At 39.7% G+C, this 26,568-nt stretch overlaps 4 protein-coding genes across 11 annotated transcripts; 3 read left to right on the top strand and 1 right to left on the bottom strand.

The window, feature by feature from the left end:
• The first annotated feature begins 2,651 nt into the window (after nucleotides 1–2,651).
• On the top strand, nucleotides 2,652–6,729 carry LOC121812849 (butyrophilin subfamily 1 member A1-like). The gene is made up of 7 exons (XM_042215967.1): nucleotides 2,652–2,744; nucleotides 2,864–2,963; nucleotides 3,139–3,477; nucleotides 3,715–3,996; nucleotides 4,113–4,178; nucleotides 6,268–6,527; nucleotides 6,721–6,729. The coding sequence occupies exons 2-7, from the start codon at nucleotides 2,873–2,875 to the stop codon at nucleotides 6,727–6,729; spliced, it is 1,047 nt and encodes a 348-aa protein (XP_042071901.1). The 5' UTR covers nucleotides 2,652–2,744; nucleotides 2,864–2,872.
• Nucleotides 6,730–6,856: 127 nt separating this feature from the next.
• Nucleotides 6,857–8,781, top strand: LOC121812848 (butyrophilin subfamily 1 member A1-like). Its single transcript, XM_042215966.1, has 3 exons — nucleotides 6,857–7,125; nucleotides 7,240–7,353; nucleotides 7,705–8,781. The coding sequence occupies exons 1-3, from the start codon at nucleotides 6,864–6,866 to the stop codon at nucleotides 7,923–7,925; spliced, it is 597 nt and encodes a 198-aa protein (XP_042071900.1). The 5' UTR covers nucleotides 6,857–6,863; the 3' UTR covers nucleotides 7,926–8,781.
• Nucleotides 8,782–11,865: 3,084 nt separating this feature from the next.
• Nucleotides 11,866–16,277, top strand: LOC102293286 (butyrophilin subfamily 1 member A1). The gene is made up of 5 exons (XM_042215965.1): nucleotides 11,866–11,953; nucleotides 12,953–13,065; nucleotides 13,249–13,530; nucleotides 13,646–13,759; nucleotides 14,260–16,277. The coding sequence occupies exons 3-5, from the start codon at nucleotides 13,278–13,280 to the stop codon at nucleotides 14,484–14,486; spliced, it is 594 nt and encodes a 197-aa protein (XP_042071899.1). The 5' UTR covers nucleotides 11,866–11,953; nucleotides 12,953–13,065; nucleotides 13,249–13,277; the 3' UTR covers nucleotides 14,487–16,277.
• A 2,598-nt stretch (nucleotides 16,278–18,875) lies between these two features.
• LOC102292982 (myelin-oligodendrocyte glycoprotein) lies at nucleotides 18,876–26,562 on the bottom strand. Of its 8 annotated transcripts, none has more exons than XM_042215961.1 (7): nucleotides 26,147–26,562; nucleotides 25,945–26,051; nucleotides 22,162–25,866; nucleotides 20,511–20,888; nucleotides 20,337–20,429; nucleotides 20,148–20,240; nucleotides 18,876–20,065 (listed from the first exon to the last, which is right to left on the bottom strand). In XM_042215961.1, coding segments are annotated over exons 3-7 (666 nt in total). In that variant the 5' UTR covers nucleotides 22,262–25,866; nucleotides 25,945–26,051; nucleotides 26,147–26,562; the 3' UTR covers nucleotides 18,876–20,063. The 8 variants fall into 8 exon arrangements, 7 of the variants coding, with proteins under 7 accessions (XP_042071895.1, XP_042071897.1, XP_042071896.1 ...); XM_042215963.1 differs by having other exon boundaries at nucleotides 22,162–26,054; nucleotides 26,147–26,230; nucleotides 26,365–26,562; XM_042215962.1 differs by having other exon boundaries at nucleotides 22,162–26,051; nucleotides 26,147–26,230; nucleotides 26,365–26,562.
• Between the last annotated feature and the right edge of the window lie 6 nt (nucleotides 26,563–26,568).

Here is a 26,568-nt window from a genome sequence, read left to right as displayed (position 1 = left end):
TGAAATGATTCTTAGGACCCACTTTCTGTCTTATACAAGGGCGTAGAGGTAGTCAGATGCTTTCAGCTTGTCAGTAGGTGAACAGATCTTAGATGCAGTCTCGGTAACTATTGATCTGCTGCTTATCGAGAGGGGAGGAAGCAAGCAATCGAAAGGAGTTAAGTAAAATCAAACAGTAAAATAAACATTTCTGAAAATCTTTGCTATAGCTAATGTGGTTTTGAAATTGGTTTGTGAGTGTCGTGATTTTGTGTGCTGATGTGTAGCCAAACGCTAAATCTACGAGGAAAATGCAGTTTGGATATCGTGATTTTAGTGTCCAGAGCGTTAATCGGTTAGTATGTGTGAGATTATCAATATCGGTTAAGTACTTCAGCTAGGGAAAGCATTATGCAATTAGATGTCCTAACAAAATATGAAAACACAACTTTCTGTTGTGTGTGGCTAGATGCGTGTGTGTTAAAAATACAATGATATTGAATAAGTATGTAAATCAAATTCTATCCTAGCGATCGGAACAAGAATACAAACTTATATTGTATACTAGATCTAATAATGTATTTCAGGACACCCTATATGTAGGCAAAATTAATGTTATAATAGATAAGACTCATCTGTGCTTTATGGTGCACGTAATAAAGTTTGAAAGCAATAAACATTAGTTCAAATATATAAAAAAATTGTATAAAATTAATTGTTATCAATTTCACCTCCAACAACAATACTTAGAAAGAAGCGGAGACACATAGGCTGCTATTCCATGTTGCTTTGAAAACAATTTGTTCGAGGAGGAGAGATCATATATACTGATTGAACATTTTATCTCTGGAGCTCATTGTACCGTCACACGAACTGTGGTAACTCTGAAAATTGCCCACATGGACACCGGCTCCTTGATAAAGCAGTTAAAATAATAATGCGAACAGCGTGTACTTTGAAAGAGAGTCAGTGAGCTGTCTGTTCCATGCTTTTTCTAGTGTTTATTCTGAGAATCTACAGTTTAGGTTACAAGGTGTGGTTGACCTTCAGAAAGTGGTTTGCAGCACATGTCGCGTACTCGACAGAGAGCTTTCCTATCATCAACTTTCACTATTTTCTTTCTTTTTCACTCCATCCCACATATGAGAGTTACTCGTTACTGTCCTAGATAAGTGCCACTTAGCTTGAGTGAGTAAACACCCACCACTAGAGTCTGTATGAAGACTACGGGTGAAGTCAGTGAGTGTTGGGAAAGAGACTCCAGTTTTTACCAGGTTTTGAATTTCGCACCATTTTGTAGAATTGGATTAGTCTGTACCATTTTGTGTGTGTCCACATTGTTAGACTTTGTTGAAGAGTTGTCGACTCTCCTTCTGAGGAGTTACTAGAAAACTGCAGTGAGAGACAGTTGTTGCTCAGTATTGCTCTGTTAGACCCAAACAGACAAAAGAAAATCTGAAAAGCATCAAAACTTACAAAAATCTGAACGATCTCATTTAACCAAATGAGTGTAAATAAGCCAATCCTCAAATCCAAGCAGCCATGAAAACCCAGAAGTACACGTAGAGGTATTTGATTATAGTTTACTGCTGTACCAATCCCGAGATCACATATAGCACATGATGCACCACGTAAATAGCCTGCACTAGATGTGAGTTTTTTTTAATCATGTTTTAAAAGAGTCTCCTTGTGTACATGACCAGAAGGCATGAACTCTTTCTTAATCTGAAGACGTAACAGATGTTTTGTTGAGCCGGTACGTAGGAAGCCTGTCACCATTGTTGTTCTTTTAATGTGTACTCTCTTCTGATATCTCATTGATTAAAGGGTTTAGAAAAAAACAAAGACTACGGATTACCGTCTATTACCAAACACTCCTACGATGCGTTTGTCGCTTCAGGTTATTCTTTTGGAGAAAGACAGAAGAAAGAAAGTTAGTTAGAGAAACGAAAGCCAGGAAGAGATTGCTTTTTTACACCCCCCCCCCGCTTTTAAATTATTTTATTCCACCCACGAGTATAAGGCATGCAAATGCTAAAAAAATCGGCGGAAGGATGCTTGACTTAGGTAGTTGATCAGGGTGTAAAGAGAGGACACCAATATAGCAGTCCATGCCCAGTGAAAAATATCTTCACACCTTAATCCTGAGAGGAGAACAGGAATAATAAAGAATTAAATAACTAGCCAATGATTCACTTCATCTGAAATGACGAAAAAACAGACACCAAGTGCTCTTGTTATTTATTCTGGTCCTGTACAGGAGACAATAACAGACGACACACGACATTCCTTTGTGGGAAAATAACATACAATTAAAAACAAACATTAACAGGGAAAGAGCAGAGTCTTAAAACTCTTAATTTATGAAAGCTAACAGAGAACATATCAAATTATGAAAAAAAAAAAGAAATAACCCTCAGCTTAGAAGGAAAAACCTACTCATCGGCTCGCTGGTGGGATACATGGTTAAAAGTAAAGCGGAGGTGAGAAGAAGAACACTACAAAGGAGAAGGAAAATTCAATGTACAGAAAAGTTCTTTTGAACAGAGAAGAAATTCTTAGATGTCAGTGTCCATCTGAAAAAAAAACAGAACAGACAGTGTTTACCCCTATCAGGTATATTTTCTTTTTTTTTTGTATTTTTTTTTCTAAATTATATGAGCTTTCATAATAGTTGAAGAAGAGCACCAGAGAGGAAATCTGTACAGAAAGTCTTTGAACAAAGAAGAAATTCTTTCCAGTGTCTCTAAAAGTGTTTCCTTCAGGTATTTTTTTTCTAATTTGAGCTTTCATATTTAAGACTGTAATGTTTAATGTTTCAAAGGATTGTGCTGTTGCTTCCTGTAGACAGAGATAAAGAGCATTTGTTTTTGTTCATTTTCAGAGGTGAATCATGGCTCTTTATCAGATTTCTGGACTTTTTACACATCGACTCTCATCCTTCATTAATGCTGCCGTGTCTCTAACTCTTCTCTTCTGCAGAGGTAAGTTTCGAGGCATAAAACACAATTACAGGCTGAAAAAACATGTTTATCTTCAGATAATGAAAGAGTCGAGCCCTGGTCATGTACACAGAGACTCTTTAAACAATAAAAAACACAATCAGCCTTTCATATGAATCCTACAGCAGTAAATCAAATCTGATGTGTTTCTTTGCAGGTTATTCTCAGGAAGCTCCAACAAAGCAAATAGTGGCTCTGCTGGGTGATGATGTTGTTTTACCCTGTTTCCTGAAAACTCCCGTGGATGTATCACAGCTGCAGCTGGAGTGGGCAAGAACTGACCTGACATCAGGATTTATCTACATGTGGGAGAAAAAGAAAGAAAATGTGGAGTTGAAAGAGCCGTCGTACGCTGGAAGAACCTCACTGTCCTTTGATAAACTGAAGCATGGAGACGTCTCACTGACTCTCTTCAAAGTACAGCTGTCTGATCAAGGACCGTACAGATGTTTCATTCCACAGCTGGGTCAAAGGTCATATGTTCATCTTATTGTTGGTAAGATTATTTTATTTAACTTTATTATGACTAATTCCTACTGTCAAAGTTTATTAGCACAAAAGAATCTTTTAAAATTTTTCTGGAATATGTGACATTATTTGTCTTTTCCAGTGTAAATAAATAATTCAAAGTAACGATATTGATAATCTCACACACAGTTAGTAGATATCCAAATGTTCTCTTGTAACATGTGTGCAGCAGATTACTGTGATTTCTCTCGTCTCCCTTCATCAGGGTCAGCATCTACACCCGTCATGAAGGTGATGTCAAATGTCAGCAGCAGGGTGGTGTTACAGTGTGAGTCTGCAGGCTGGTATCCAGAGCCTGAGCTGCTGTGGTTGGACGGTGAGGGAAACCTCCTCTCTGCTGGACCTACAGAGACCCTCAGAGGTCCTGATGACCTCTATACTGTCAGCAGCAGAGTGACTGTGGAGAAGAGACACAGCAACAACATCACCTGCAGAGTCCAACAGAGGAACACCAACCAGAGCAGAGAGACACACATACATGTTCCAGGTAAAATGACTCACATTCAGAAACAAACTATTTTATTATTTCACCCTCATCATGTGCAGTTTGAACCAAATCAGAGCTAGTTTTACAAATATTCTTCTATTTCTTTATGTTTTAAGGCTCTGCTGTCAGGAAGGAACCATCGGCCACTTTCATCATCGTGATAGTTGGCCTGCTGTGGATTTGTAGTTGTTATCGCTTTCGTTTGGAATTTCATCATCAAAAAAACCTGGTGCGTCACACGTTTGTTTCCCCTCTCATTAATAATCAGACAATGTTTTTTGACACTGCGGATTTATGATACTCAGCTGAAATAACTAAGGAGAGTGTCACCTTTGGTCCACTCTATAAAAGTCTTTGATAGCAACCAAACATTCAATTCAATTTTATTTATACAGCACCAAATCACAACAACAGTCGCCTCAAGGTGCTTTATATTGTAAGGTAGACCCTACAATAATACATACAGAGAAAAACCCAACAGTCATATGACCCCCTATGAGCAAGCACTTTGGCGACAGTGGGAAGGAAAAACTCCCTTTTAAAAGGAAGAATCCTCCTTATTTTGTCATTTCTGTGTGCAGACCCCAAAGAGACTGAAACTGAGAAGAAAACAACAAAACAAAAATGCACCAGAGCTCCTGCTGACAACACTGAGATCATAGCAATAAAAGCAGTGCCGCCATCAGAACAGCTGGAAGACGACACATCTGCTGCTGAGGGTTTTAGTGTCAGGGTTATGGTTATAGTAAGCAGCTAGGGAAAGCATTATGTCAATTTGATGTCCCCACAAAAATATGAAAACACAACTTTCTGTGTGTGTGGCTATGCATGTGTGTTAAATACAATGATATAAAAAGAGAACAAATCTCTGAGTTCATAACTTTGTAATGATTAATGATTCAGGAACCTTTGTACAAATGTATGAGTCAATCCAGGCTTGAGCAGCAAAACCTATAATTGTTCAAAGTCCAACAACAATACTTAGAAGAAGCAGGAGACACAGAGGCTGCTATTCCAGTGCTTTGAAAAACATTTGTTCGAGGTAGGATTTCTTATTTTCTGTATCGTCACATCCCTGCCACAGACCAACATTAATAATAATCGGCTGTTCCTTCTTGTTTTATCAGAGAATCAGTTTCAGTGTGACAGAAAGTGGTTTGAGCATTTCGCTCAAGATCACATTCATGAATTTCCACTGTTGTCTAATGCCACTTAGCTTGAGTGAGTAAACACCCACCACTAGAGTCTGTATGAAGACTACGGGTGAAGTCAGTGAGTGTTGGGAAAGAGACTCCAGTTTTTACCAGGTTTTGAATTTCGCACCATTTTGTAGAATTGGATTAGTCTGTACCATTTTGTGTGTGTCCACATTGTTAGACTTTGTTGAAGAGTTGTCGACTCTCCTTCTGAGGAGTTACTAGAAAACTGCAGTGAGAGACAGTTGTTGCTCAGTATTGCTCTGTTAGACCCAAACAGACAAAAGAAAATCTGAAAAGCATCAAAACTTACAAAAATCTGAACGATCTCATTTAACCAAATGAGTGTAAATAAGCCGATCCTCAAATCCAAGCAGCCATGAAAACCCAGAAGTACACGTAGAGGTGTAGGAGCTGTCACCTGTACTTTCTGATATTTTAAAGGGTTTAGAAAAAGCTACGTTACAAAACACATTATTGTCTTGGTTTCTTTGACAGAGAAAATAGTAACAGGAAGCTTGCTTTTCTTTTTAATTTTCACAGTAATGAGCAATGCTCTTCAGGAGCTCAGTCTGATCTTCACACACACCCGCAGCTTTCTCTGCTGCTGTGGGAACAGGAAGCAGGTGAAGAAGAGCACCAGAGAGGAAATCTGTACAGAAAGTCTTTGAACAAAGAAGAAATTATTTCCAGTGTCTCTAAAAGTGTTTCTTTGAGGTATTTTTTTCTTGTTTCAGAAGATTGTGCTGTTGCTTCCTGTAAGACAGAGATAAAGAGCATTTGTTTTTGTTAATTTTCAGAGGTGAATCATGGCTCTTTATCAGATTTCTGGACTTTTTACACATCGACTCTCATCCTTCATTAATGCTGCCGTGTCTCTAACTCTTCTCTTCTGCAGAGGTAAGTTTAGAGGCATAAAACACCACTACAGGCTGAAAAAACATGTTCATCTTCAGATTATGAAAGAGTCGAGCCCTGGTCATGTACACAGAGACTCTTTACACAATAAAAAACACAATCAGCCTTTCATCTGAATCCCACAGAAGTAAATCAAATCTGATGTGTTTCTTTGCAGGTTATTCTCAGGAAGCTCCAACAAAGCAAATAGTGGCTCTGCTGGGTGATGATGTTGATTTACCCTGTTTCCTGAAAACTCCCGTGGATGTATCACAGCTGCAGCTGGAGTGGGCAAGAACTGACCTGACACCAGGATTTATCTACATGTGGGACAAAAATAAAGAAAATGTGGAGTTGAAAGAGCCGTCGTACGCTGGAAGAACCTCCCTGTCCTTTGATAAACTGAAGCATGGAGACGTCTCACTGACTCTCTCCAAAGTACAGCTGTCTGATCAAGGACCGTACAGATGTTTCATTCCACAGCTGGGTCAAAGGTCATATGTTCATCTTATTGTTGGTAAGATTATTTTATTTAACTTTATTATGACTAATTCCTACTGTCAAAGTTTATTAGCACAAAAGAATCTTTTAAAATTTTTCTGGAATATGTGACATTATTTGTCTTTTCCAGTGTAAATAAATAATTCAAAGTTACGATATTGATAATCTCACACACAGTTAGTAGATATCCAAATGTTCTCTTGTAACATGTGTGCAGCAGATTACTGTGATTTCTCTCGTCTCCCTTCATCAGGGTCAGCATCTACACCCATCATGAAGGTGATGTCAAATGTCAGCAGCAGGTTGGTGTTACAGTGTGAGTCTGCAGGCTGGTATCCAGAGCCTGAGCTGCTGTGGTTGGACGGTGAGGGAAACCTCCTCTCTGCTGGACCTACAGAGACCCTCAGAGGTCCTGATGACCTCTATACTGTCAGCAGCAGAGTGACTGTGGAGAAGAGACACAGCAACAACATCACCTGCAGAGTCCAACAGAGGAACACCAACCAGAGCAGAGAGACACACATACATGTTCCAGGTAATAATGACTCACATTCACAAACTATTTCATTATTTCACCCTCATCATGTGCAGTTTGAACCAAATCAGAGCTAGTTTTACAAAAATAACTTGTATTTCTTTATCTTTTAAGGCTCTGCTGTCAGGAAGGAACCATCGGCCACTTTCATCATCGTGATCGTTGGCCTGCTGTGGATTTGTACCATTGTCACTGTCGTGTGGAATTTCATACCATCAAAAAAACCTGGTGCGTCACACGTTTGTTTCCCGTCTCATTAATAATCAGACAATGTTTTTTGACACTGCGGATTTATGATACTCAGCTGAAATAACTAAGCAGAGCGTCACCTTTGTTCCACTCTATATAAGTCTTTGATAACAACCAAACACATTCAATTCAATTGTATTTATACAGCACCAAATCACAACAACAGTCACCTCAAGGTGCTTTATATTGTAAAGTAGACCCTACAATAATACATAGAGAAAAACACAACAGTCATATGACCCCTATGAGCAAATGCTTTGGTGACAGTGGGGAGGAAAAACTCCCTTTTAATAGGAAGAATCCTCCTTATTTTGTCATTTCTGTGTGCAGACCCCAAAGAGATTGAAACTGAGAAGAAAACAACAAAACAAAAATGCACCAGAGCTCCTGCTGACAACACTGAGATCATAGCAATAAAAGCAGTCCCGCCATCAGAACAGCTGGAAGACGACACATCTGCTGCTGAGGAGATCAAAGAAGGCGAGAAGGAAAAGAAACAGAAGAAACAGAAGTACAGAATAAGTGGTTCAAAGAAAAAAGCTCAAATTTGACGACCGTTTGTCTTAAAAACAGAACTTTAGCTCTCATGCTGCATCCAATGTTTCGAGGAGCTGACGCCATAACGTGCATGACGTGAGACACAGAAGACTCCAAACATGTTTGACACTCTGTTTCTGTGCTCATCGTCACTTCATCATCACATCACGGAAAACATCAAACTTGTGATGTGTTCAGGAGTTTTCATCTATGAGGGAACTGCAGTGACGTCACAGAAAAAACTAAAAACCCTGCAGTTTGTTTCGCAGCACTTCCAGACTCACACACTGCATCGTGTGGTAAAGGCTTTACCCACTGGAGGGAACCACAGATCTGACTGTTGTGATAAAGCAGAGTGCACGTCAGCCTGTGGGTCACTTTTAAAGAGGAAGTTCAGAAATGTAAAATGAGTCATGTGACCTTCCTTATGCGTTTGTTTCTTTGAGTCTGTCAGCTACCTCCGCATTATCTGGAGGATGTTAGGAAGTTAATGATTGTTGCGACTCAACAGACGGACGTGCTTTCAGCTTTTCTAGTGTGTTATTTTCCTCATGTGTGTCATTGCCTTCAGTTTACATCCATGTTTATCGACCATCCAGTTTCATGTTGTGCTTTGTGCTGCACAACTGATGAAGTTCAGAATCAGATTTATTTAAGTTTGTGCACAAACCAGTGTCACAGCTTATAACTGAGGTGTGAGGGGTCGGCAGCAAGCTTCCACTTTCCACCGCAGAAGGACTTCAGATTGTTTGGAAGTGACCTTACAACCTTTCTCAGAGTGAAGAGCAACAGCCTGGATTTGATTAGATTCATGTAGTGTCTTTGAAAAGTGTACAACATAATGAAATGAAGTTTAGCATCTAATCCAAAGTGTAAACTATGTGTGTAGATGTATTTGTATATACAATACACACACACACACACACACACACACACACACACACACACACACACACACACACACACACACACACACACACACACCAATTACAAGATGTACAGTATTTGCATGCAATATTAAAATACGCGGTGTGTAATTTGTCCATGTGTACAGGGCTTTAGTTTTGCAGTTTTACTTTCAGTTCAGCAGAATGTTCAGCTGGATCTGAAACTCTGGTGTGATTACAGCGAAGGCGATCAGAGTGTGACGCTCGCTGGGTCACTCTCACAGGTAACAGACTCACAGTGTAAGACAGAGACGGCGATCACTGGATTTAATGGTTTTATTATCAGACACAAAACACACTGATCAGTAAGTGTGTCATCTGTGAGATTTGTGACCTGCAGCAGTCTCTGTTAATAACGCTTCACAGTTTGTGTAATCTGAAGCCAGACTGTGCAGTTAAGACAAGTAAAAACTTGTTTCATTCAGAATCTGATGCCAACTTACCAGAGCATCCAGTTTGACCACAGCAGAGCCCAAAGACGATGACGTGCTGCCTTTCTGCTGGTTTTTTATCTCTGCTGAGCTCCAGCAAACTCTCATAACGACTTTATAACGACCGATTTACTGTAAAACTCAGGACAACAGGAGTTACAGTCTGCACCACTGCGGTAAGCCTTTTTAAATATATAATAATGTATCTGTGTGTCTGTGTAGGCGTGTGTCTCTGTTTCGCTGTAGAGTTCCTGGTGAGTGTGATGGTGCACGTCCAGCTTTAGCAGACCGATGAACAGGTGAACACAGCGGACATGTTTCAGCATTAGCAGCATCATAAACAAACATGTTCTAAAAACGATATTTAAAGATGAATTATGGTCTTAACAACAAATTTTCTCTTATAAAGTCAGACTTTCTGTCCACATTACTTTGATTTTTACTAGAAGTAATTTGTCAAAAAGACACAAAACACAGAACTGTTTCTTTTTCCAGATATTTTTCTTTTATTAGCGCTCTGAATAACACACAAACCCACCCTATAAAACCACCCTGTTGCTTTACAGAGCGTCCTGGGGTGGAGTCAGATTCCCACGCTTACGTTGTTATTTTTGCTCGTCTTGGTTCAAATTGTTTCCACTGATTGAAGGTGGATCAGGTTTGTTTATTTGACCTAAAATCATGCAAAGAAATCACATTATACAGAGTACACACTTGCCTGTGTCGGACTGTGACATCATTGTTAACACGAGCCACGATCCTTGATCCGAGCTCATGAGGTCGTCATTAAATTAAAAGTAACTCTAACTATGCACATCTTACATTTACATTTGTTAAAGTTACACTTACACTCTGTGGTCTCGCTTCACGTTGTGTCAGTGTGATATTGTGGTAACACCTAAGTGGACATTAAATGTTTCCATATGTAGGCTTACTGATACAAGATGCAAACCGGTGTCCCTCTGTGCTCACGTGCAATATGAGCACAGACTCTTTTACATTTGTTTGTTTTTTATTATCATTATTAATGTGAGATTAATCAGCTCTGTCTGTTTGATATTCCACCGTTCACAGGTTTCAAGATGCATCGTCTTCAAACTTTGCCACAATAAACTAGGCCTTCTGGGTCATGAGTAGCTAGGCTGGCTAAACATTTAAACCTTGACCTTTATTGTTCTTGCACCCAAAGTCAAAGTTAACCTTGGAAAATTATTTCAAGAAACCATCTTGAGTAATATATCATATGAAAAGGCGTGGAGAGAGCCATACGACACACTTTTTATTTTTTTAATTTGATGCCCTACAACGTCCCAGTGACGCCATAACAGGCTGATGTCTGCCTTTCACTCTCTGGGTGGAGGTCTGTGATGAAACAGAAGTATTAGGGCAAGTGGTGAAAGACAGATGTTAATGTGTTCTATGGCAAAGAATAAAAGCATGAAAGATGTGTGTCTAATTTAATTAGATTCAGATTAGATTTTATTAATTAATTTAAGCAGTCACCTCAACACACTTTATATTGTGAGGTAAAGACAATAATACAGAGAAACCCCGGCGCTCCACTATGAGCAAGCACTTGGTGACAGGGAGAAGAAGAAGACCTGTTGTAGAAGCAGGCTGAGGGAGGGACGACCAAACATATATGACATATTTTAGTCATATTTCGATGACTAAAGAAAGACATAAAATATGTTCTCATCAGTCCATGTTGAACTTTATTTTGAACTTATATTCATATGAAGATAAGTTCATATTGAATCAAAAATAAAACAGGGTTTGTGCATCATGTAACCTCTGAGACTGTGGGGTTTCAGGCCCAGTTTTGATGTCTAAGCAAGGATCTGAAACCTTTCTGTTGCTGGAAACATGTCACAGTTCTGATTATAATCTTTACAGACAGTTTCTGCACACAGCCGAGCTTTTTCATTTCTGTGGCTGATGCGCTTTTGTTGGCTTTTCAAGTGAAGATCTTCAGCCTCCGTTCTGCGGCAGATTGCAGTTCAGTGTTGAGAGAGAGGAATGAAAATTAACACCTAAGTGGACAAGTTCAAGTATCTCAACGTTCTATTTATAGCAGTGCAGTGAGAGTGGATCGACAGACTGGTGCAGCGTCTGCAGAGATGTGGCCTGAGAGAAAACTGTAAGCTGTTGGTTTACTGGTCGGTCAACATTCCTAACCTCACCCAGGAGTGACATTTCAGAAACAAACAACTTTAAAATGTGTTTGAGCGCTCACTTAGAGAAAGTTCAGGCACATGTTGTTGTGTTTACTTCAATCATTTTATTTGAACTGACAAAACAATTTCCCAAATCTCTGATGAATAATTTTGATCATATCTTTTCATTAAATGCAGTAATGATTATCTTTTGAATTACCTTTATTTTGTTTTGTTTTTTATAAAGACTGAACATCACTCATTAAAAAATAGAAAACAAATTTAGAATGGATGTAAAAGGGAAGTTTTTTTTTCTAGAAATAACCATATTACCGAATCAGTTTCACAATATCAGACTGTTAGCATGCTTCACTGAGAGCTGAAGAGAGTAAAAGCCTTTTGTTTTGACTTTCAGATAAGAAGCGAAGGATGTCTCTTCAGGAGATCTTCTGGAGACCGTCAGCTGTCACTGCTGTTTTGGTGCTTCTAACACTTCTCTTCTGCAGAGGTAAACCTCTGATGTTCCTGTACACTATCTCAGACACCTGGTTGTGCTCATTCCTGTACCTTGTACTTGTGCTTGTACCTTACCTCATGTTGCTATGTGTCAGATAGTCTCTGGGACACCTTGGGGCAGCCTGTAGCTCTGGTCCTGTTGGCTGTGGTAGAGTCTTAGCTCTATGGATCTGATGCTTAGTGCCTCTTCTTGTGCTGCCATGATCAGAGCCTCTGTACAGTCCTGTAAGGTGGTCTTTTCCAACCACTGGTAGGATTTCTTGATACCAGCCATTTCCTCAATCGGTCGATGGTACATCCCATGCAGGTGTTTGGTCGTCCATGACAGTTTCTGTCCTGTTCCTCCTCATTGTCCTCTTCAGCTGGCTGATGGAGTCTTGAAGCAGCTGATCTCAGGGGGGCTTTTTCCTGATGTATTCATGGATTGTTTGTGTTTAATCCTGGATTGTGGTTCTGCCACATGAATTCTCACCATTTCTCTGTTGCTCATAGAGCATCAGGATGCTGGACTTTGGGTGGAATCCTGCACGCATAATAATCTGTATCTGTCTTTACATCAGTCACATCTTCTCATGTGATGATTTTGTTACTGCAGCTGAGTATCTTATGACTGTTATGAAATAGTATGTATAAAACATGTCAGGTCCTGATGCTGTCCAGCTCTTCATTCTGGAGACTCATTGTTAGTTGTCTGCATTTCTGATGTTGACTGACTCTCTGTGGTCTACTCTTAGGTCCACCACCCACTTGCTGTTAGTGTTGTGTGATGTGCCCTTCTCCCAGATGTTCTTGCAGGCCTTGTTCTAGTCTTCTCTTGAAGCTGAGAGTACACCTTGGACTAATATTTGGAGAGCAGCCTATTTACTCTCCAGGCCTCTGCTTCTCTGGCATATCTCTTCAGCCTCAGACGAGTGAACAGACCTGTGAGCAGTTGTTTGGCACTTTTTAGAATCTCAGTCATGAACATCTTGCTCTTCATCATATCATCCAGGACCCGTCTTATAAAGCTCTACGGAGTGGAGAAGTTTCAATGTGTGAGACAAAAACTGGCTTTTTTTGCATATGAACCCCAAAAGACCAATTCTGCTGGAGGCGTAACACAAGGTAACAATGGTAATATTTTTATTTTAAAAAATGTATTTTACTAATTATAGAAGCATCTAGAGACATCAAACTATTTTTTTACTGTGAAGAAAGAGGTGAAATGAAAGAAAAAGCTTTGAAAAAGGTCTATCCAATTACCCTGCATGCAATGGCTCAGTGGTTTCTCTCGTCTCCCTTCCTCAGGGTCAGTCTCTACACCCGTCATAAAGGTGATGTCAAATGTAAGCAGCAGGGTGGTGTTACAGTGTGAGTCTGCAGGCTGGTATCCAGAGCCTGAGCTGCTGTGGTTGGACGGTGAGGGAAACCTCCTCTCTGCTGGACCTACAGAGACCCTCAGAGGTCCTGATGACCTCTATACTGTCAGCAGCAGAGTGATTGTGGAGAAGAGACACAGCAACAACATCACCTGCAGAGTCCAACAGAGGAACACCAACCAGAGCAGAGAGACACACATACATGTTCCAGGTATGACTCACATTCAGAAACAAACTATTTTATTATTTCACCCTCATCATGTGCAGTTTGAACCAAATCAGAGCTAGTTTTACAGGAATATTCTTCTATTTCTTTATGTTTTAAGGCTCTGCTGTCAGGAAGGAACCATCGGCCACTTTCATCATCGTGATCATTGGCCTGCTGTACGTTGGTGCTGTTATCGCTTTCGTTTGGAATTTCATCCTATCAAAAAAACCTGGTGCGTCACACGTTTGTTTCCCTTCTCTATGTTTTCTGGAGTATGAAAGGCTGAATTTCTGAGACTAAATTGAGCACAGTGTCAGCTTTGTTTCCCTTTATAGGAGTCTGAATATGTTCGTTCATGGACAGTAATGCTGCTCTGGACTTTGGAAATTAACAAGGGATCATTTCAGCATTATCTTACCTGAATGAATATTTTATTCTCACACTGCTCAGTTTACAGTTGATGATTGCTCAGTATTTTTACACTGTGGTTTAGGGATGAATGTAACATTACAGGATCTTAACCAGCAGGAGGGATCAGAGGGAGTGTCAGTGGGGTTGAACAGGAATATAAATCAACAAACGCATGATAATTGCTCTGACTAATGCGTACTATTATTTTAATGTTCCCACACAGTTACAGGTATTTTATGGTCACATAAAAATTTCAATAGGAAAGCTGTATTCAAACACAAACACATGTATATGTATGACACTTTTCCTTTCTGTGTTTAGACACCAAGGTGAATGAAACTGAGCTGAAAACAATGAAACAAAAAGGCAGCAGAGCTCGTGGTGACGACACTGAGACCAAAGAAATAAAAGAAGAGCCGCCATCAGAACAGCTGGAAGACGACACATCTGCTGTTGACATGAGTGAGGTGATCAAAGAGGGCGAGGAAAACCAGGAAACAGAGACTCAGAGTACGGCACAGTCAGCCTTAACCAGCAGTGAAAACTAAAGAACAAGAAGCTCTCTGAGAGCACAAACCTCAGGCAGCTCATTGACTGTGCAGTGCTTACTTTTAAGCAAGAATAGTGTATTTTTATATAACATTACACTGGAGTAGGATAATAAGTATGTGTAAATAAATGGACATTAATGACTTGAACTTATTATGTAATATTGTACTGCATTATATTTATAACTAACATTTATTTATAAGTAACTCATTCATTCCCCGGACAATACTTTAAAGATTTAACACATTTTTGGGTCAACGTAAAAGAAAGATAGATGTGAAATGTAAAAGTGAGGTCAGAGGTCAAATGTGACATCATATGTGACATTAACGATACACACATACACACCACACTTGTAAGAATCATAAAGTTTAACTCTTTTTTGTTAGTTTTCCATCAGTAAACCATCAAACATGACCCCACTCTGAATCCCTGAAAAGTTCTATCAGAAGTCATTCAAACTTTTCCAGCTCTGGTGTTTACAGATGCAATGACCCACAGAGACGATCAGATGATAGAAAAGTCCAAACTCATGATGTTTTTAATTGCGTTTCACTTTCAGTTACTTTTTTGTTTTTGATTATCTGCTGACAATTCATTTCACTTTTCTTAATGCAGCATCAAATCACATCAGCAGTGAACTTCCAGGTTAACACATTACATTGTGTGTTCCCACTAGAGGGAGCTACATAGCTGCTGCTATGACTCCAGGATAAAGCAGGTTGTGTTTACAGCACAGCAAAGAGCCAGAGGACATACAAAGATGTTCAGAAATATAAAATGTGGAGCTTCCTGTTGATGTGACCTTCCTCTTGTGCATTTGGTTTTGTGGTTCTTCTTTGGGCGTCGACTGTATCTCTGTCAAAGCTGATGGATGGTTAGAGGGTCGTGATTGTTGATTTCTTGATGCCAACACAATCAGATGATCCCAAAGACACCAGTGTGTGTTTTTAAATGAGTCAGTGTGGAGTAAAGTTCCTTTACTGTTTAATGGTACAGTGTGCCACACATGTTTTCATCTGTTTTCTCTAATGTGTGTCATTGCCTCCTGTTTAAAGCCACATTTATGGGCCATCCAGGCACTATGTGTTTGTTTTTGTGTTGTTTCTCTTGGTTTTGTAAATGATTTCTGTTTTTGTAAATAAAGTTTCTAAGTTACTCCCTTATTCTGCCTCCACAGTCGAGCTGTGACGGTATTTATGTCTGACTAAATACACCCACTGAACAGAGAGTACATACGCTGTCCATTCTGAGGGTTACATAACAGGACATACAAAAAATAAAAAAGCTCTTAATTGTTTTTTTTTATATAAAACCTCAAATAAACAAAAGCACATATTATGCCTTGTTGTTGTTTATTTAATAGAAAATAAGTCAAACTACAGAAGCAGTCCTGCAAAAAACTGAGCACAGACTCTTATTCAGTACCACCCATAGTAGGATTAACTTGATGTAATAGTTTTGGTATGACTTTATGGGTCATCTTTACATCCTGACATGCAAGTATTTGTTCATGCACAGCTCTCTGAAGGTCCCACAACAGTATTTGAGTCAGGCTGAGGTTTGGACTGACCGGCTCATTGCTGCACTTTGGTTCTTTTCACTTTCAGTGGTGTAGATTTGCTGCTGTGCTTGGGATCACTTTCTCTGATGATCCAGTTTCAGCCAAGCTTTAATATAATATTTTGGTGTACAGAGAAGTTGATGTTGAACTCAATAGCTGTGAGGTGGATGAATCATCACGCCTCCAACACTGTCAGCTGTAACGAAGCATGAAGTGAGCTTTGTAAATGTTGTCCTGGTACGTTTATGGGCTCAGTCTCATTTAAGGTCAAACTAAATGAAACATGGAGTCAGTTTCTAAAGCCCTAAAGAACAGGGTCAGAGATTAAATTTGATCCACTGTGACAGAAAGTTTTGTATTTATAGCAACCCATGAAAACATCACAGGTTGTGTCTCACACTAAACACAGTCTTTAATGAATACACACTGCAGAATCAGGTTGTATGGGAAAAGCACCACTCTCTGGGTAATGATAGTTTATAGCAGATATAAGCTGTAATTCTTAGTAATCATACAAGGTTTTTCTACAGAGGCCTGTGGGAAGAGACATTTGCTGCAAGCAAGGAAGCAGAATCGACTCCACATGGAAGCAGTTGCTACAGTACTGTTCAAAAGTTCTGAGTCACCCTTCATTTTTTTATATTTTGGAGGAAAGTAAGAAATTTGGGCCACTTTTATTTCCTTTAAGTAGTTTCACGAATTGTTCTCCGGGCTTTTTGAAGGATATTTTCCTTGGGGGAGGCCAATCCATGACTAATAGTCAATTGTCAGCACCAGTCAGATGATTTCCAGGTGGTCTAACATTGTGGATCCAAATCTGATGGTACTTCTCTGTCTCCAACACCACCGGCTGAAATGCAGTTTCAAACCATGGCAGAGCCTCCACCGTGTTTCACAGATAACTGCAGACACTCCATGCATATTGACAATGATTTAAACCAAACATTTCAAGTTTGGTGTCATCACTCCACAAGATGTATTGAATCTGTTTTTGTCCAGTTCTTGTGTAGTTTGTCATGCTTCAGCCTGTTTCCCTACCTAATGGCTTCTTGACAGCCACCTTTCCACTGAGACCATATCTGATGAGGGCTTCAGGAAACAGTAGCTGGATCAACAGACAGTTGCGTCTCAGGTCCTATTTCAGCTCAGTCTGCTGTAGATATTTTTTAGGCCTGTCACTACTTCTTTCATCCTCCACTTGGCCAGTTTCTTCCAACTCGGCTGGGTGTGGAGTGTTTCCTTTTTAGGCATAAACTGCACAACCCACGTACACATGTCAAGTTTTAGGCTAATAGTCCCTTTGAGACTCACCTTGTTTGTACAAAAATATTATGTTATGTCTGTCAAACTGACTAATTGAGGTTTTGTAATGAAAGAAAACAGAAACAACACAGACATGTTGTCTCTTGACTCTGGGGAGGACATGGGAGGAGTGGAGGCTGCTGGTCCTTTCAGACTTTCTGACTTGGCTCTGTGATGCTCTTTTTTTTTTCCTTATCTTCTCTTTCCCTTCCCTTAGCCTTGATCTCCTCCTTGCTTTGTGCGGACCTGTGTGGTACAGTCCTGGGGTCCTGCCTTTGAGTCCACTCCCCTGTCCCTTTGCCTGGCTCTCTGGTGCTCAGGTGAACACCATGATTGTCATGTGCCAACGGGGGTGTGCTGTGGCACACAAGTCTGGTGTCCCTCTTGGGTTTCAGGTCTGCTTGTCCCTCAGCTTGTGCAGTTGCTATGGGCCCCTCTCTTTGGGTGCCCGTGGAGTATCGGTGTTTAAGCACTGCTGATTCAGGTGATATTGATGGGAGTGGAGAGGTCCTCACAGCACAGTTTATCACTCTGAGTGCTCTTGTTTTTGCTGGATAAATGTTTGGTTCCTCAGTCTCATCATGCTGCATTTTTCTAGCCTTTTAGGGTTGTGGGCATTATCAATGTCATGTATGAAAGATACACAACAGAACAGAAATACAAAGAACACAAACAACTTTAATTTGGAACAACAGCAGAAAGAGTCAGCTCTGAGATTAAACAGGAACATTCTTTGAAATAAATTAAACAGCACAAACGTGGCAACAATTAAATAATAATATAATACTTTTTTTTTTTTTGCCTAAGTTTCACAGAAGGCAGCAGAAATAAACAGCACAAACAACAAACAGCATAAATATGGAGCTGCACTGTCTACATGTTGGCGGATCCAGAACGTCAAATGAATATCTGCAGTTTCAAGTTTCAGTTCATGGCCGTTCACACCCTAAAGGGTGGGTCTGAGGGTAACCATGAATAAAAGGAGTAGTGAGACCAAGTTTGATTTAGATCCATGATCACTGAGCTATTTTTAATTAAAATTTTAATTCCAATGTATAATCTATTAATAGAGTCTCCATAAATTGTGTTTTTGGTACTTCAGAGGTCTTTGGTGTCCTTCCAGTCTTCAATGTCTCCAACATGTTTTTCGACTCAGTTTCTACTTCAGTCCTTCCACATGATGTGTGACTGAACTGTTCCCACTGAAAATGTCTTTCCAAGGCTGTGGGTTGGAAATATCCAATAAACTGTGACCAATAAACCAGCATGTTCATTTCAGTTCAACACAGTGAAAACCATGAAGGACTTTCCCACTTAACCTCCTAAGACCCGAACTCTTCCACAGCATGCATTTTTAATTTCTCTTTGATATTTGGGCTGATTGGGACCCGATGAATGTAAAAACAAAGACTTACCAGATTTTTTCTTTACCTGATTTTTGTTTCTAAGAAAAATGAGAGCCACACACGAGTATATTTATTTAAAATTTCAATAGAACAGTAGCAGTATAATGTCCTCGTAAGTGAATATCAGGCCCTTGTAAAGAAAAATTGAGTATTTTGTTCAAAATAACCCAAAATGTGATGTCCACATATGTGGACGCCAGGTCCTAGATTAAATTTGTCCACTGGAGGTCATTCAGAAGCCTCACTGAAAGATTCAAGGTGACCTTGACCAGCAAGATGTACAATTTAAATAAATGAGAACATTAAACCTGACAGTAATAAATAATGCTCCTTATCCTGCTAAGTGTTGATCTCCAGACTGAACTTCAGGTCTCTAATGAAGTCCAAGCAGTCCTCCAGTGTTTGACAGAGAGCTACAAGTGAAAAAAGAAAGTACAAAGAGGGTGAAAGAGATGGACAAAAGAACAAAACTGCAACGACATGATAGAGTCACATTCAAACTAGCCTCTAGTCTCTCATCCAGATCACCACACCCTGAACCCACTGCTCCACCCCTCCCCTGCAGCTGAGCCACAAACCACACCACAACTACAAAGAGGCGAAGCTTGGACATCTCTGCTCCTCTCCTCCTTTGAGCCTTTGAACTCAAAAGTTAAAAGTTGCAAGAAATATTCAACTAGTGTACAATTATAGAGGATGAACACATCCATAGAAATTGAAACTGTTTTTGTAGCTGGCTATGAAGACGTGGATTTCTGCTGGCTTTTAACATGACAGTCTGTGAGGGCTGACTTGAGTAGATGAACTGCAGTTTGGGGCATTTTCACCCCTGCTTGGCATTAGCTCAGTGTACATGTTGGTTTTTAAACAATCATTAGGGTTAGATCGAAATAATGTTGCTGACAAGGAATGGAAAAGAATTTAACCATTGGTTTTAGACTGGCTACTTCACTGGATCTGAATCCAATTTAAAGAATAACCTACATGTGGCTTGTTTCATAGATTTACTGTTTAGATATCCAGATTTCCCATGCTGTGTTTTTTCTGATACAACACTTGAGTCTTCACCTGAGGTCGAAGTTTAAATCAGATTCCGTTTATAGAAGTGACCTTATGATGGGTCTCAGTGCTGCTGGGCCAAGTGTCTTCCTGTGGCTGCTGGTTTGAACCTCCAACCTGACTATCAGGATCCAGCAGAGCCAGAAAAGGTAAATCTCCAACGCTCTCAGGTCCATTAACACCAACCCTCCTTTGAACTCCTGGAATTGTTATGGTTGGTTTGGGTCACTTCGTCGCCTTGATGCTTCTGTTGAAAGAAGTTGAATAATAAGTCAGTCTAATGGCAGAAGAAGCAACAACATGTTTGTGTTTGTTTGTTTCTGATATACATTTTATTTGACGGCGAGAGAAATATGCAGTCACAGCCACAACCGACACAAAGGCAGCAACTACGACAACCAGAAAGACCCTGGACCGACCTGCTGATATATAAAAAAGAAAAAAATGAACAAGGTCACCACACAAAACATCTCACCCAAACAAAAACAATGCAGAGAAAATGTGGGTTGTTATCTCACTATTTCTTGGAGACATCTCACGAGGATCTGGAGTTTGGAAGTTTCTAGGATACACGGGACTCTCTGTCGTAGAGGTCTTAGCGTACTTTGGATCTAAAATATAGTCATGATCTGTTCACATGAAGGTTTGGAAATGAGTTGAAAACAAAAACGTACCAAAACAAATCTTCTCACCGACTAAAAGTTCAACAACAGCAGGTTTGACTCTGCTCTGCAGCTTGGGGATGAAACATCTGTATCTGCCGTTGTCTTCCTCCGACACGTTCAGGATCTTCAGTGAAATGTTCCCGTGTTTCATGTCGTCCATGAACAGCTCCGTCCTCCTGAAGTACGAGGCCATCTTCATGTCGGGGACCTCCTTCCTGTCCCTGTACAGGTGAACGTACTCCACTCGGCTCAGCCGGTCCGACGGGTCGGGCTTCAGGTCGGGTTTGGACCACTCCACCGTCATACCCTGGACATCAAACATGGGCTCCAGGTGACACGGCAGGATGACATCATCACCTGGCGCGGCGATGATTGGAAGATTTGAACCAATCACCAGAACCTCACCTGGAAATATGGAAAATTAAACGTCTTGAACTCCACAGACCCCTGTAGAGTTACACACTGACGATATAAACGCTAACAACAGTTGGCTCTGACACTTTATAGTGTAAAGTGAAAACTCTACAGTGATCCGGAGAAATCAAAAGAACCTCGAGGAAAAAGCACTTGGTAATAAAAAAAAAGAACTTTATTTTAACAGGAAGATTTCTCTGACAGAACCAGGCTCAGGGAGGTGCAGCCTCATAAAGAGCATAAAGATTTCTACTGAATTATGTTTAACTGTGTCATGGTCACCTTTTTGTTTTTACCACTGAACAGCTCATGTCAGCATCCTGACATTAGCGAGACTGGACTGGACTGCCTTCGTTAACGTGTGATTTTAACCTCAGCAAATAACCTGTTATTATAGGAGTCTGTGCAGTAAATACAGACACTCTGTGATGTTACTCATTCATTTAACTCTTTTAAATAACAGCTGTCAACTGTGACTGAAGACACAGTGTCAGCTGTTAAAGGACTGTGTAGAAAAGTAGTTTGTGGTTCCAGCCTCGTCAACTTTTATTTTAAACTGAAGACAGCTGCTGCCTCTGGGAGAAATATAAACTTCACACTTAAACTGTTGAGTCATGTGGAGCCTAAATGATGTGACACTGAAATATTGAAGAAAATAAGTCACACATATCTCTGAGACCAGCCAACAAACTGAACGAGTATCTCTGAGCAGCTACAGATTCATCTGAGATGAGACATGTGCACATTCATCTTAGTCAGTATTTTTTGAAGCTTTTAGCTCTGCTTGAATGTGTGAGGGAGTTTTCTTGGTTTCTTCAGATTCAATACTTGGAGTCCTTTATAAATGCACATGTTCTAAAGCTAAACTTTCTTTCTAAAAAGACAATTACTTACTTTTGTGCTTTTATAACTTTTGTATGTTTTAAATGTTGCTATTAAGTTGGAAAGAAGGTCTCTATCACAGATAGCTGTAAATTCCTTAGATATCAGGGCACAAAGACACAACACATTTTCAGATAATCATCGGTTTTCAATCTTTGATTGTTTGAAGTTTATTGACATTAAACTTCCATAAAAGTACCAAACTTGACAGAAAAACTTTGCTCATCATGAATGCAGAAGTTACCTGTCATCACCTTCAGTGACGCACAGTAAGAATTAGTGGCTCTACTGAATCTGGCAATCTGGCCCAAACAGCTATTATGTTATGACATCTTTCTTAAAGTTATTTGTTGTGCAACGTTTAATTAAGATCATTATTTACCTTGAACAGGAGTCCTGACGATGAAAGCCGAGCACAGGATTAAAGTCCAGAGTGGAAAAGGGAAAAAAGAGTCCTCAAAGTGCGATTTGTTGACACACATGATGAGAGCAAGCTCAGACAGTCTGTGGCTGAGAGAAGCAAATCTTCTTCTTCCTCTGTGCAGCTGCAGTCAGGTCTGCCTCCTACTTGCTGAATAAACGATGCAGCCCCTCCTTACTGCTCATGTGAACATCCAGGCTGTGAATGGGGAGGTTTCAATCACAGTGTTCATGCCGTAAATCTTTTAGCTGTCACAGTCTGACTCTTCCTCATTTTATAACTCGAGTGGCTTTTAATTAGTCTCGTGTTTCTAAAAACGTGTGTTTAGTTCGGTTTGATTTTTATTTGGGATTAAAAGAATCTTCAGTTTCTTACTGATTGAATAATTAGAAACCTTCAGATACATCAGTATAAAGGAATGTTCAGGGCCAGCTGTAGTCACGATAACTGCCGCCTGATATCCGTCATGGCCACCTCGTAGCTCAGGGCCTGCAAAACAAGCTTCGCCCCACAAGATTTAACTGGATGGAAAGATGAACATTCTCATATAAAACTCTGTGAAAGCCGACCACAGTTCCAGGCTAGATCCAAGCTAAATTTGAGCTTGAATTTATGAAATTAAATTCTTACTGTTCCATTTGAACTAATATATGAGTCACATTATGACTGAGAGATGAGTGTAAAACACGGAGTTCATTATTTTCTCAGTTCAGTTCAGTTCAATGTTTTTTATATAGCACCAAATCACAACAACAGTCGCCTGAAGGTGCTAAACATTATCAGCTAAAGATCTTAAAATAATGAGTCATGTGGAATAAAAACCCAGGTGAAACAAGAAACTATTCTTCCCAGACTGTCTCGCCCAAGCATTAATCCTCCCTCGCACATTTCTCATCCAAGTTTAGTAAAATTATAATGCATGGGAAAAAACAGGAGTTGTGTCACTCTTGTGAGCAATGATATTTTACTGTAAGTCTTATTAGTAATATGAGTGTTTTCACCATAGAGGCTGTGAGGCAAGCAGGGAGGGTCCTGACTCACAGATTGTCTTTAAACTGCATGCAAAGCGAGGAAAACTAGCTCGCCACAGAGCGAGAAACTGTACAGGACATGTAAATACCAAAAAACAAGGCTTCAGATGATGGTTCTGCTTCAAATGGTGTAAAAAAGCACGTGTGAGACCAATGATTTTAAAATAGATATTCACAGAGAATTGAATATGAGTACACACACACACAGTCACTGTATTCATATAAAAAATAACTTTATTTAAATCCATCTGAGAATGAACTTTATATAAAATCTTCAAAACTGTGAACAGTCCCAGTATCCATCTGTACACAACAGAACAGATGCACAAAGAACACAAAGACACACAAGTTTAATTCAGTGCAGCAGCAGTGGCTCTTTCAGTCTGTGAAACACATAAGACAACAGTGGTAATGAAATATGACCAGTTTGATGAGGCGTGCAACACTTTTAATTAGAACTGGAACATTTGTACAAAGTTTCTACACAAAAGCAAATGAAAGTCAAGCCTTAACGACAAATGAGCTGAAATAAATGTAAGGTGCAGTTAATAAAGTGCTAAAGCAGGGAACGAAAAACACAAATTAAAATAAGCAAAAATAATCAAAGGCACATAAAGGCCTTTTTGTAAATATTCACCTACCCAGCAAACATTTTGATGTTGAATAACTTGTTTTTTGTTTGTTTGTTTTATCCTGGTTAGAAAAAAATGTTCCAAACTTAAATTTGAACTAAGTTGTAGACATTACAGACATCATTTTGATCTACTCTTTAACATCGCCTAGATCAAGGGAGTGAAACATAAGGCCCAGGGTCCAGAATCGGCCCAACAAAGACTCCATTCTGACCTGTTCCAGTCTGTTCCTTAAGATCAAAGTTGGCTGTATGTGGCCCTCGATCTAAAATGCACATCCGTGGCCTGGATGTTGTTGCTTTCAACGATAAGAAATTTTGTGTCCTAAAATTGTGTTCTACTCTTTCTTAATCAATTATAACAAAACAAAATATACAAAAATTGGTCCAATGAAGCCTAAACCATGAATTGAACACACAAACTTCTGAGCCTGTTTCTGATGCTACTCGGTTGACTGACTGATTGACAATACTTGTGACAGGCTGACATGTTTAAAAAAAACTGAATTTGTTGACTGAAACAATCGTACTATGGTCAGTTTTGACCTGAGAGAGGCTCTCAGGATGTTTGCTGGGTATGTTTGAGCTTATAATGCAGAGCGCAGGTATATGGAGCTACATTGTGACTCTTAATACAAAATAACCGCTATAAACTATAAAAGCAGCAATAAACAACAACCAGCACAAACAACATCTTGGTGCCCTGCCTGCAGGTGTTTGGTGTTCAGGGAGTGGTTATAAGATTAGTCAGTGAAGGATCTGTCTGAGGTCATCAGTTAAAGAGGAATGAAATAACAGCTAGGCATTAGTCTCTCAGTCATCGTTAATTTTGAAAGTAAATTTTGATGTAGTTTTAGTCATTTCCAGTAAGCAGCTAAATCTTTGAGTCTAAAGTTGACTGTCTAACATATAAAATGCTGGTTGTGTGAGAGTTGCCCCACACGGTTCACAAAGCGTCTGCTTTTCCTTGGCATCAACGTGTCCACATGTCTGCTCTACTCTTCTATAAGCGCTGATATTTTGTTGCATTTCCATGAGAAACAAGGAGAATGGGAGCTAGCCGTGTCGTTTACCAGAGGTAGTTCAAATGTACATGACGAAAATTATTGGTTAACGAAATCATCACTGATAACGGCAACAAAAATTTTGTGTCAGCTTAGGAAATGCATTGACTCTGTTGTAGAGATCTGCCCACCAGCTAATTTCAAGCTAAATTAGATAAATTAGTTTAAAAACATAAAGTCTCATGTGAAAATCAGTTACATGATGTCATCCAGGACAGCCTTTGTAAGTAAACACTTTCTCTACATCAGTGTCACGATAACCGACCTGTTTTGATTCAGACTTGCATTAAACTGATTTGGTAAACATGAAGAAACAAAAAGTCCTGAATGTGGTGTCCAAACTTTATGGTTACATCAAATCCTGTTGATGTTTTACAATCTTCTGCATCTCCAAGATCCACACTGATAGAAAAATCTTTTTCCAACACACTGAGCTGGAAATGTCCAATAAAACTTTCTAAATAAAGCAGCAAATCGATTTCAGGGAGGACTTCCTCTTTTAATTTGTCCATCACTAGTAGCTTTTAGGAAGAATTACTTTGTCCTTAACCAGTAAGGTGTAAAACTTTAATAAGTTAGAATTTTAAGTCTTCAAGTTAATACAAATCCATAAAAATAAATATGATCTTCATTCTTCTACATGTTGAGCAGAGGAGGTTTTCTTCAGTCTTGCATTATAGGGACTAGGAAGTCCTTAAATCCTTAAATGTTCTTTTTCTTTGAAAATGAGCTCGATAAATAAAATCCACTGCCTTTATGATGACCTCAGTGCTGCTTGGCCCGAGTGTCTCCCAGTGGCTGCTGGTTTAAATTTTCCACTTGACTGTGAAGATCCAGAAAAGATAAATCTCAAATGGTCTCGGCTCCATTAACACCAACGTTAGCAAGGCACCTGGAATAGTTATACTTGGCTTTGGGTCGTTCTGCCTTCTGAAAGCTTCTGTTGAAAAAAATTGAATAATGAGTCAGTCTAACAGGAAGCAACAACATGTTTGTGTTTTATTTGTTTCTTACTTACATTTAATTTCTGATGAAGGCAGCGAGAGAAACATGCAGAAAAAGCGACGACAACCAGAACCGACATGAAGGTGATGACAACGGCGACCACAGAGACCCTGGATCGACCTGCTGACGTAGACGAGAAATAAACAAGGTTACCACAAATGGACAAAAAAATGTCACCCAAACACAAGTGACACAGAGAAAATTTGACTTCTCACCGTTTGCTGGAGTTGCGTCCTGAGGATCTGGAGTTTGGAAGTGCAATGGCGTCTCCGTTGTGGAGGTTTTAGCAAAATTTGGATCTAAAAAGACCATAAACACTAGAGTTATAATAAGCTGATAAAATGAGACTGAAAGTTTGGAAATGAGTTAAAATAATACACAAAGCATGATTCCAAGTCTGAAAGTTCAGTTTGGATTGAACAAATCTTCTGACCGACTATAAGTTCAACGATTGCAGACTTGACTCCGCTCCGCAGCTTGGGGATGAAACATCTGTATCTGCCGTTGTCTTCCTCCGACACATTCAGGATCTTCAGTGAAACGTTCCCGTGTTTCATGTCGTCCATGAACAGCTCCGTCCTCCTGAAGTACGAGGCCATCTTCATGTCGGGGACCTCCTGCCTGTCCCTGTACAGGT

This window comes from Haplochromis burtoni, unplaced genomic scaffold (genome assembly GCF_018398535.1).
Source record: "Haplochromis burtoni strain Fernald_Lab_line unplaced genomic scaffold, NCSU_Asbu1 Contig_882, whole genome shotgun sequence".
NCBI lineage: Eukaryota > Metazoa > Chordata > Actinopteri > Cichliformes > Cichlidae > Haplochromis > Haplochromis burtoni.
This window is presented reverse-complemented; position numbering and strand designations above follow the sequence as displayed.